Below are 11,807 nucleotides of genomic sequence, written 5' to 3'. Positions count from 1 at the left end.
TATGCCTTATTTAATTGAGTGTACATTTAAGGAAACGAGTGGATACTGCAAAGCAGCGTGACTAATTGAAGATAACGTTTTCCTTTTTTTTTTAATATATTTTTATCCCACGATTTTGTAACGCTTTTTTCACCCCTGTGTCAATCATCTAATGTGATCCTGGGCTCTACACACCCTCCACCAACCTAGTCCCCACAAGGGGACTAGGTTGCCCGAGTGTCCAAGTTGCTCCTTTACACCCGACAGGGGGGAGTTTCCCTGGTTGGACGTAGCGGGTGGAAGGAACACGTTATTCCAACCAGTTCCTTTCCCCTCCATCAGGCGCCCCGGCTGGCCAGGGGGAAGCAGTTTAGTGACCAGGATTACTGCATGTTTTTTGTGAGGGTACCTACCCTAGGGGACACGGGGAGAACATGCAAACTCCACACAGAAAGGCCCTTTCGCCAACCCTGCCTTCGGGTATGGGCACTGATGACGCGGAGGAGGAAACGTTTTCTCATTCCAAAATGAGATATACCGTTTTAAAATCACAGCTAGAGTCTCTTGAAACGTTGAACATGTACCGTAAAGTAGATACTAAAAAAAAAAAAGAAAAAAAGGACCACAACTTAAAGTCTTGAAAAGATTACTTTTTACAGAAGGGATCCTCTATTTTGTAAAGTTATTTAAAGTTCAGGTAATTCTTTTTATCTCTAACAAAATGAATATGTAAACAATATTTTGGTATAAAATTCTTCGTACATTGTAACATTTAATCTGATTAGTAACTATACTTTCAAAATGTGACATTTCAAACTGTCCATCTAGAAATCCTTTGAGAGATCAGGTGTTATATGAAAAAGGCCTTCCTTTCTTGAATTGCAATTTGTCTTTTCTTTTTTTAAATACGTTTTTGTAGTTAAAAAAAAAGAAAAAAAAAAAGTCTTCAGCTGGAATGAACAAAAGGAGTCGTTATATGCAGTAATTTAGCATTGAGAATTGTTGAAAGCCCAGCAGCCAGAGTGGATACACTAGCAGAATCCTGCCCAGAATCAGCTCCACATTAATCTACAGCATAGTTGAGAGCCAAATGAACAGAAAATTCTAATGTTGAAGTGTGCATCCACCCCAAGTGGGGTTTAAGGTCTAATGCAGTAAAGATGTCAGAGCACAGGGGGGGGGGGGGGGGGGGTGTTGCACTCCTTGTCAACGCATGCTTCGTTAAAATTACTTAAATGGATTTTTAGGTTGTTATTCTGAGAAATTTCTCTCAAGACACATGCACCCTTGTCTTAATGCAAATCCTGAATGTTCAAGGCCAATGAAAATGCAATCCATCATCATACAGTTTACAACCTAGAAATACATTTGATTAAAGTTCCCTTTACTGAAGCAGACTCATGTGCCATTCTCATTTCCATGTCTGCAGTGTGAAACATGATCATGATCACTATTGAATACATGCCCATACAGAAGTCACATCAGCATGTTGAGTATGATGTTGAGCCATTTTGCATCATTTGTTTAAAATGTTTAGTTTCTGACTGGACTGTGAAACCAGGGGAGGCCATGTTTGTAAACTACTTCAACTTCGGAAACCATTTGTCTAACAGATTGTTCTGATGCCAAAATCAAGAGGCCTTAATTCAGCAAAACTAGATTGTAAACAAGAGAGAAAAACATAATCCAAGTAAACACTCCTTTGACCCGAATGTCATGAGTGATTCATATATAAAATGTTAACTAAACACTTTTGTACTCATTTTTACAGACTATTTATTAAACTGTGATTTTGTAAGAAATAAAGAAAACTGAAAATGTTTTGTAGTCATTGTTGTTGCCTCACACACACACTCCACAATAATGGATTCCATACATTTGGGCTGGAGAATACAAATCACTTTATTTCATGCTTAAACATGAATAAACGATGCACTGCAAAAGAGGGTTTTGGTTATAAGGCCATTGTCATAATTCAGCTACTTTTTGAAAACAATGAATTGGCACATTATCTTATTGTCAAATTCAAGTAAAGACAGTTAAGCTTATGACATGGTAAAACTTCTAAAATACTTGGAATGGTGCTAGTAAAAAAAAAAAAAAGAAGCAATGAGCTCATGTTCTGATTCTGTGTCACGTCTTGTTAGGGGATTAAGAGGCACACTAAAACACGTGCCATTGAGGTGTCCTAACTGAAGAGGGGATCAGATGAAAGACATGTTGACCTCACGTTCTGGGTTTTTAACTTTCCATTCATTTTACTTTTCTCTGCATCAACATTTCTCAGCCTAGCATTTGTTTGCTTTGCAGAGAAAATGTATTTTACACTACTGATAATTCAGTTTGTCTTATGAGATCAGGATTTGGGTTTACAAAGGTCTTGAAGTTGAGAGTTCAGTTCATCCCCGCTTCCTATATTTAAAAGTTGAACTTGGACTCAAAAAGGCTTCTGAGAAACCCCTCCTGTGATATGAATTAAAGTCTGATTATCATCCATCAGTATTTATTTGGAAGGGGAGAGAACAAATTCATAACGGTTAGGGCTGCAAGTCTGCACAGGGAATTATAAATAGTTTAAATACATTTTTCTATTCTATAACCTTTGGATTTTTTTTTCCATTTTTTTTTAAATACAAAAATAAGGGTGAGGACATTTTGAATTTTGACTCGTCCAAAAGGATGCACACACAAATATAACTGTCTGAACGAACTCTAGTTTACCACCCTGGTGTCTGAATGAACTTGACCCAGAGACCAGCTGGCCCAAAACCCTAGCCTGGCATTAGTCAGACTGATAATGTGAATTGACTTGCATGTTGCTCCATGTTATCAGTCTGGCTAATGCCTGGCTACCAAAAGCCAGCCAGGGCAGTTGTTGGTTTAATGGAGATGGATAGGGAGGTTCTCTCCGTACTTTGACAGGAACTTGCTGTGGTTGTGGCAGACAGACCAAAGGGGGGGCAAGTGGCGGGGCTTCATGCATGTGAGGAAATGTTGTCGCCAGCGGCGTTCCAGCTCCATCAGGCCTCGCAGGCCTTTCTCTGCATTGGCATACACCACCTTCAGCCCATGGGGTATGTAGGCCTCATTGAAAATCCTTTCGATGTAGGGACAGAAAAAAGCCACATAAGATGAACCGTGTCTGCATGAGTGTTTAACAATTATTTTACCCTAACCTAGCAGATCTATACATTTACCATGAGAAATGTATACACTTTCCCCTACTGGAAATGTAGAGCTTCTGTTAATAGTGTGGACCGGGTCCAGCTGGGTCTCACCTGGTCTCAAGGCTTGAAGCCGTCTGCAGCGCCTGTGGACTTAGTGGCGCATTACACTCATCACTCTGCACACTGTCTGCCTCCGACTCAACATCGCAATAAAACCCTCTAACGACAGCCTCCAGTTCCTCTAGTCGGTCGTCCGGCAGGCTGTCCCTGGCAGTGAGAAGGGCCCGAGCAGCAGAGCGCACGCGCCGCCGGTCTGAGTTCTCCACCATGCGCACTCCCTCCTCGCACCCCTGGGGGGCGCCGTACTCCTCAGCCAGATGTTGCTTGAGCATGTTGTCATGGATGTTGGAGGCAGCATGGCAGGCGGTGCACAGCAGCAGAATGTCATGGGAGTTGTGGTCCTTCATCTCGTTGGGGAAATGACGCCTGTACTCATGTGGCACAATGTTTTTCCTATAGGACAAGTAACACAAAGAGATTCTGGTTATGCGTCTGGTGGATTTAAGTGCTTGTGGAAATAAGTGATAAAACACATTTTTTAAATGACTCACTCGACTTGAACACCTATAGCAGGGGTGGGCAAGCATGTTGTTTAGATCGATCGGTCAATGCCAAAGGACTTTTTTGATCAGAGCAATTTGAAAACTCTGACAAAAACATTCCCTCATACCTCCAGCTGTCCAATTACACCAGCATATCAATGGTCTAAGTGTTATCCATTTAGTTCCAGGCTACTACGTTTCAACCACAGCTATGAATTGGAAGAGACGCATCGAGTATCAGTTCAGGAAGAGACACCATGAAAAAAAAAAATAGATTCCTCATTGGCCGCTCCAGTTCGTTGGATGTGTGTCGATGGGAGGGCGGAAGAATTTACACTGCGAGGGGAAGTACGCCGGAAGAGTGGAAGGCACGCTACGTCACGCTGCCACTCAAGTGATTACTGACCAATCACAGCGCATCTTTTCCGGGACTTACAGACCCAAACATGAGCTCTGTGACACATGCTCATGCTTCCGTGGGGCTTCGCAAGGAATCTCGGGAATTCTTTGACTTCCCTTGAGCACATACGCTGCAAAGCCGAAAGGGCCGTAGGTCTATGGTTTTTCCACTCAGTAGGTGTTCCTGCATAACTTCCTGGTATGATGTCACGCGCATACCCTCCATTGTGAGCAAGTCTTCTCACATGAATGAAGTAACGATCATCAGTGATTGATAGAAGACCACCTTGTGGCTTCTGCAGCTAATAATAATGCCTACTTTAAAGTTTAAAGCACCATGCCAGTGTTTTTATCGTGTTTGTTTTTACCATATTTATTAATGTTACAGAATGTACCTGAACATTTATAACAATGTTAATAACTCCCATCATTAAAAGCACTCAAATAAAAAAAATGCAGCACTTTGCAGAGCAGTAACTCTTTTTTCAAGGCATATATGATATGCCAATGAGTATAAGTATCTTACACGTGCAGTTTAAAGATGGAGTGCCGTGATTTTTGTACTCCGTCTATGGAGTTCACATTACTCTAATAGACCCCCAGGTGTGGTTAGAATTTTTAAATACGTCTTCCCTGTGTTTTTTTGGTTATAATCAATATCATCCCAATCCACAATATCATTCCCCCCCCCCCCCCTTTCTCCTAGTATAATCATAGTACCTGATCATGTTTTAGGAGGGGCCCATCTACCGAGTAGATGGGCACCAGTCTAGTAGTATAATTATATATTATTAAACAAAGGGTTGCATTAGTCGAATTAGCAGCCTACAATAAGACATAAAAGCAGTGGCGGTTTTCACTTGTCTGGTGCTGGCCATGCAAATCTCATGCAAGAATAGGTTGCCCAGCCCAGAACTTTAGCATACATAAAATGTTTAATTTGGGGAAAATTTAAACTAACCTAATGTACGAATCAGCTTTGCCACACACAACGCAGAGATTCTCCTTGGCTGTGAGATAGTAATCCTGATGAGAATCAGGACGTCCCGAGGGTTCAAACAGCAACCGTACTATGAAAGGGTCTTCACTTTGGAGCTCTGGATCACAACGACACAAGAAATACATTCATGGTACATTTTGGCTATTAGTTATTAACATATTATTATTAACATAAATACAAAAAAAGACATCATAAAGATAGTCATTTTGTTTCGGGAAGGTTCCCAGAAATGAAGAAAATCGAAACTAATCATTTCATACTGCCACAGAAGAACACTCGTGTTCTGGAAGCTAAAACCCACCCACCATGCCTCGCATAGATTTTGGCGAGGCTATAGACTTGAGCCAAGCAGTGTGTACTGTACACTACAGCCAAGCAGTGTGTACTGTACTGTACACTACAGCCAGCACTTGAACCGATGGTCAATTTACCCCCCCCCCCCCCCCCCCCCAAAAAAATGCATGCAGAATCGAATACCGTAATATTGACACCAGTTACGCTATGTGAAGAAACTGCGAAAGGAGTAGTCTAGTGACTCTAGCCTAATCATTTGGTGCATCTATAAAGCAGGCGTCTAGACTAATGTTCTGGTGCATCTATAAAAAGGTGGTGTCTAGCCTAAAGATTTGGTGCATCTATAAAGCAGGTGTCTAGCCTAATGTTCTGGTGCATCTATAAAAAAGGTGGTGTCTAGCCTATTCTATAAAAGGCTCAGAAAGAACGCCTCGTATCTGCTAATCTAGGAAGCTCTCCGTGGTTTTGATCTGATGGATATACTAAGATCTTCATTTCTGACTTAAACATGCCTCTCGTTCAAAATATGAACACGAGGGATTATTCAGTGGCTTTATCGTAATGATAGCAAGCAAAAATATTCCTCCCGGTTTTTGTCCGGAACGGAAGGGGGGGCTTACAGAGTAAAATCTGCCATATCTGCGCGGCATCCCGAGCTGTTATTTTGAAAGAAATCCCGGCGATTGTATTAAGGAAAACAGGAACAAACGGTTCTAATTGGAATTAAACAAAAATGGCAAAATATTATTGTTGGCAGTGCACCTGTCAAGTATACTGCGTCTCATAGTCAATGCTCTAAATATGCAGTCAGATAGCCTGTATTTTAAAGTTACATCATTTAAGATGAGTTTTACTTTCAATTGATGTAGGACAGGTTCTCTAGCGTACCTCCTATTCCTTTGGACAGGTACCACATAGCTTTCTTTTTGTCACAGGTACACAGTGGCTGGCCGTCTGGGGCATGTAGGAAGCAGTTGTCATACAGAGGCGATTTCCTGTTCAGAAGCACAGAAGAGTAAAAGTGGGTACACAAATAGATATTGATCACATTTTAATTTGTCCGATATCAGTTTCTTTTACTTTCAAACTGATTTCAGTTTTATTTATTTTGTTTCCTGCCATGCCTCACATCCGTTACTTGGTCCATCTAGCCCTCCAGAAATCCTGGACTGAGAGGGCTCATCATTTTAACCATCATTATAGGTCTTGCCAATAGATCACTCGTCATTTAAAATTTATGTCACACAAACACAAGATAGCAGACACAAAAAAAACCAATTGATTTTGTCCACACAGCAATGCAAACAGCGTTTTTATCTTATCTTTACTGTAGCTTTCCTAAAGTCAGTTTTCCCTGTGGATGAAAAGCCCAAATGCATAGAAATAGCTGTTTAACAAAAAATATATACAGTAATTATTTATGCAGTATATATATATATATATATATATATATATATATAGTGTAATATCGTGTGGTCAACTCTCTCACCTGGCAGAATAGCCTGGATTTTTCTTATTGTTTTTACGAGGGTCTGGGACTTGCTGATCTCCAGATTCTGGGCTATCACAAGGTGGTTTTCTGAGTCTCTGTCTACGCTCTCCAACTGCGGTTTTCCCCTCTCCTGTCCGTTGTCTGAAGGGCACATCAATCAGGCCCTGGCAGCAGGCAGCCAGCTGAGAGTAGGTACACCCAGTAGTTGCTGGGGAGCTGGCTCCAGGGTTAAGGCCCAGGAGATGGAAGAAGATGGCGATGGAGACCTGGGAATCTCTGGCTGCATATGTCATCTAGTCACAATGAAAATCATATATCACTATAGATTACTGGCAGATTCTAAAAAAATAACTTCTAAGCCATATTGAATGGGTCAACTATAAACTCGTTAGATGGGAACATAAATGAACAAGATGCATTTTGAGCATCCTGTGTTACAATACCAATGGAACAGCAAAACACCTGCTCCAGGGTCAGCTGGTCAGCCTCCCAGTCACTGCATCGCAACTTCAGGGATTTGTCAAGAGACACATTCAACACATCTGCAGCCAGCGACTGCAGACTGAGGCCATTATTCAATGCAACTTGCCTAACCCTGCAAATGGGAAGACAGGGGTTAATGAAACAAAAGACAAGCATGAAAATCCTTTAAGAGTGAGGAGTCTCCCCGACACCTGAAATGAGTCACAAGTTCACAACAGTGCTGTACCCCTGTCTTAAGGCAAGGTAGCGCAGATCGACCGTCCCCCCTAATGACAGGCCATAGTCCATATAGGCCATAGTCCGGGTCAGATGCTTCCCGTCTTCATAGCAGCCCACGCCAACCTTCAGGATATGGGGGTCGCGGAGGACTTCAATCAGGCTGAGTGGGAAGGACTGCTGGCCACCACGGAAAGACACCAGCCTCACCAGTATACAAAGGCCCGAGTAGGATGCAATCTGCAGCAGGGAGACTGCAAACCTCTTTGCTGAAACCTAGTGCAGGAAAACAAAACTATTAATAAAAATTACACATTTTGAGGAAGATGAGTAGGTTAATGATTCGCACAGGTCAGATAACAGCTTATAAAACTGCCAACAACTAGCAAAAAATAGAAAACTTGAAATGAAAACAAAAAAAGCATCTTACTGAAGAATGTCTTACGGCGGTGTGCTTTACCCATTCACAGTCGAGGCCGAGGACAGGGAAGAGTGACAGTTCCTTTTGCAGCGAGGGCCACAGATGGTCCCACTGTTCTTCAGAGCTCACAATCACTGGCTTCACCCCCAGCAGCTGCTCAGGAGACGGCAGCCAAACAGAAGGAGACAGTTGAGCAGTTGCGGTTTGACAACTAACAGCTTCAATCTCCTTTTCAATGCAATGTAGTGTTGGAGTACAATCCAAGGCCTTAAGTTCTTTTTTGACAGGAGTTGATGATGACACAGGTTGTTGAGCTACAATTCGTGCAGACAGACACTCCACAGTGGTAACTTCTTCTTTGACAGGACACAAAGCAGGTTGAGCTAAAGTTTTTGTAGACTGGCACTCCACAGTCGTAACTTCTTCTTTGACGGGACGCACAAGTTGAGCTACCTCCTGAACGGGAGGCAGCTTCTTTCTCTGCGTCCGAAACACCCGCCATAATATGAGCCCTCCCAAAGAGGCTCCTATCATTGTTGTTAGAATGGTGGTTAGGGACCCTCGTGGTGTCATCACAGCTTTTAGTGGCATTCGTCTCCTTAAGCAGGATGGAAAATTGCAAACCTAGAATGGTAACACAGTTGTAGTTGCCATTGGTGGCCAGATCAACATGCGATGAGCCCTACAATTAATAAACACCAAAATTCTACCTTTTGCCTCGTCGTCAATGGGCTCCTTTGCCACTCTGGTTCTGCATCCCCCTGTAAACCATTACACTCTGTCAACACTGCGCACACACGGTCTTTTTTTATTAACATCAAAGCATTGTAACTGTTAAAAGAATAAAGGAAAAACAGCGCCCTCTTTTCCTTTGAACTTGACGCAAGTCAACAGTGTCTCGAGACTATACCTCCATAGTCCATACAAACCCAACGAGGGGTACTCATCTATTTACGTTAGCATTTAAGGCTGCTAACGTTAGCCAGTAACAGTAGGTAGTAAGACCGTTTAAAACCAGCAACGCAGGAGCTGGAGGACAAAACGCACAGACTTAATTCCATCCCGTCATCTATTTCGTTGTCAGTTGGACGTGTGCCAACTTCCATGTAACGTCGATATACGAGGTTCTACTGCTGCACGCACTCACTGAGGTTAAGCTAGGCTAACTAACAAGCTGTAGGGAGTTCAGACAAGAGTCCAGACAGAATACGCAATAACGAAGGTTTGGTTTACACTGTCTGAGGAACACTGACACCTCTGGAAAAACAGACACACTTATGTTATTCGTTGTATATTTCACACCTTACCTTTGCGTTTCACACCACCGGCTGTCAGCACCTTAGTGACTGGCTGCTGCTTGTCCTGCCAGCCATCTCTTCCGGGCTGTATTTATAATGATGATGGGATTGGCCGTTGGCAACACTGGGATTGGGATTGGATATGGGCAGCTAGCGCCGCCAGTGGATGGATGGATGTATGGATTGTTCTAGCTCTGGGACCAGAGCTAGAACATAAGTTGTTAGCTCTGGGACCAGAGCTAGAACATAAGTTGTTACATGGTTGTTACTTATGTTATGTTCATAACATAAGTAAGTAGACATGTTATATATATAATCATCCTCTGACAGGCCATGCAGATTTACTGCAGTGAGCAACTTTGTTCCACAGGCCTGCCCTATAGTTATATTTCATACTATATAACTATATTTATACTGTATATTTGTATGTTTGCATCATGATGTCCACATGCAATACTACTGCTCTGCTTATTTAATTTAACAAACAAGAACTTTTCGTCCATGCAAGGGTTCAAATAAAGCATGGGAGAACTTTCCCTTAATTTTAAGAACTGTGGGGATGTGCATACCTTTTTGTTTTTCCATATGCTTTTGTATCATGACAATGGGGGAGAGAGAGCGAGACACAGACAGACAGACACAGAGAGGTTAAGTAGCCTATAAAGCTTTGGAGTTGTGTTGCCTTCAAAGATCTGGGTTAGTGGTAACAGGAGTTACAGGACACACCCAAGAAGTGATAGCAGCCGCAGGAGAGTAGAAAGAATACAGTTGAGTATGTCCCCACAACTGCATGTCTGCATCCATTTGTACACTCACTGCAACACTTCTCCCCTTCCTCCACTTAAGTCTCCACCTCTGCTTCAGTCTTCCTATACTTATTTGCTAACATTCACTTACTTATACATTTATAAGTATAGTAGTTATACATTTTATATACACTTATGCATTTATACAGGGAGATGAGAGATCCCCATTGTCTTATGGATATGATTAATTCACGCAACATGGAATAACAGAGATGAAAACATATTGAACAAACATTGTCTTATATAAATATCACCCACTCAAACCACCATGGTCCAGTAGCCCCTTTCGGGACCCTTACGTCTCTGAAGTTTGGACGAGTTTGTAACTAGGACGCGCAGCTAGCCAGTCTCGGTTATAGCTCTATGGTCTCGGTGCGGGAGGCAGTACAATGGGAAGTCAATAAGGAAGTGAGGAAGAGAGAATTTCAGAGCAGCCAAAACTTCAAAAAAATACTTAACGGCATTGGCACTTAATGCCATTTCATACACGTTGCAGTGGTCTCCTATAGCCGTTTTGTTTTATGCATCTTTGAAACATCTCACCGACACTCAAGCAGAGCGCAGCACGGCGTGAACGGAGGCTATGTACATCTGTCTCCCATGGAGAGTGGAAGAACTACTCAGGGACCCTACCGTCAGCCAAACTTCAGAAACGGTAAGGGTCCCGAAAGGGGCTACATGGTCCAGTTGATTGTAACTGTAACATGGCCTCTGGGGGCTGATATTGGGGAACTTGTTCTTGCGTGTCACCCATGTTGTTTGCCTTATGACATGTTTAAATAGGTTTCACTGTATCAAGGGATCCAGTCAGCTTTCTTCCAGTTTAAAGGTATTGTACTCGAGTTGGTGCTCAGCTCAACTCCAACTTTTGTATGTGAAAAAAAACGTCTTATTAAAGGAAACTTCAACAATGACTATTTGACAGAAAAGATTCTCATATCTTCAGAGGATTACTTTAATGGCATCAAATATGCACCACGTGATCCTGTTTAAAGTTATACACACATTACACAGATGAGTGTTCCCAGCTGCTCCATATAGGACAGTCACTGTTGAAGTTTTCTAGGTAATGTTTCACAGTATGCTGTGCTACATACATATTTTGCAAATAACACAGACAAATACATTTTCCTCTACCACCATCAATTTATTCAATCTTTTAGCTTCAATATTTCCGGAAAGAAGTGGAATATAATAAATGAAATAATTACAAAATGCAAAAACAAAAGATCAGAGAATAGATCATATTCACAGGTTTGATTAAAAAAACAAACAATAAAAGCCTGATGAAGCAAAATCAGACAATGAAAGACAGACTGATTGAATCTCCCCTGTCCTTTCAGCTGCAAACAGTAGACCAAAACCATCACAACATTGTAGCTTTATAGTGGTAGCTACATTGTGGTACAGTAGCTGGTAGCTTTAGGGGCGAGCAGAGCAACCCTGTCTTTTGGCCACAGCTTATATAGATAATGCAGCCACAGACTATGTCATAGTCCCCTGTGAGGTCAAATAATCAACTATGTTTAGTGCTTGTGCAAAACATAAATTTAGAAATCAACTATTTAAAAACAAGATAGAGCGAGTGTGTGTGTGTGTGTGTGTGTGTGTGTGTGTGTGTGTGTGTGTGCGTGCGTGCGTGTGCGTGTG

The 11,807-nt window shown here is 42.0% G+C and overlaps 1 protein-coding gene across 1 annotated transcript; it reads right to left on the bottom strand.

The window, feature by feature from the left end:
- Positions 1–1,938: 1,938 nt before the first annotated feature.
- Positions 1,939–8,969, bottom strand: exd2 (exonuclease 3'-5' domain containing 2; the record flags this gene model as incomplete). The annotated part of the gene is made up of 10 exons (XM_080784316.1): positions 1,939–3,076; positions 3,258–3,659; positions 5,109–5,244; positions 6,330–6,436; positions 6,931–7,226; positions 7,396–7,528; positions 7,643–7,908; positions 8,063–8,206; positions 8,764–8,814; positions 8,964–8,969. The coding sequence occupies 10 exons, from the start codon at positions 8,967–8,969 to the stop codon at positions 2,860–2,862; spliced, it is 1,758 nt and encodes a 585-aa protein (XP_080640442.1). The 3' UTR covers positions 1,939–2,859.
- Between the last annotated feature and the right edge of the window lie 2,838 nt (positions 8,970–11,807).

Source organism: Protomyctophum bolini (assembly GCF_963924005.1).
Source record: "Protomyctophum bolini genome assembly, chromosome: 15".
Taxonomy (NCBI): domain Eukaryota; kingdom Metazoa; phylum Chordata; class Actinopteri; order Myctophiformes; family Myctophidae; genus Protomyctophum; species Protomyctophum bolini.
The sequence above is the reverse complement of the archived record's forward strand: the minus strand, read 5'-3'. Positions and strand labels throughout refer to the sequence as shown.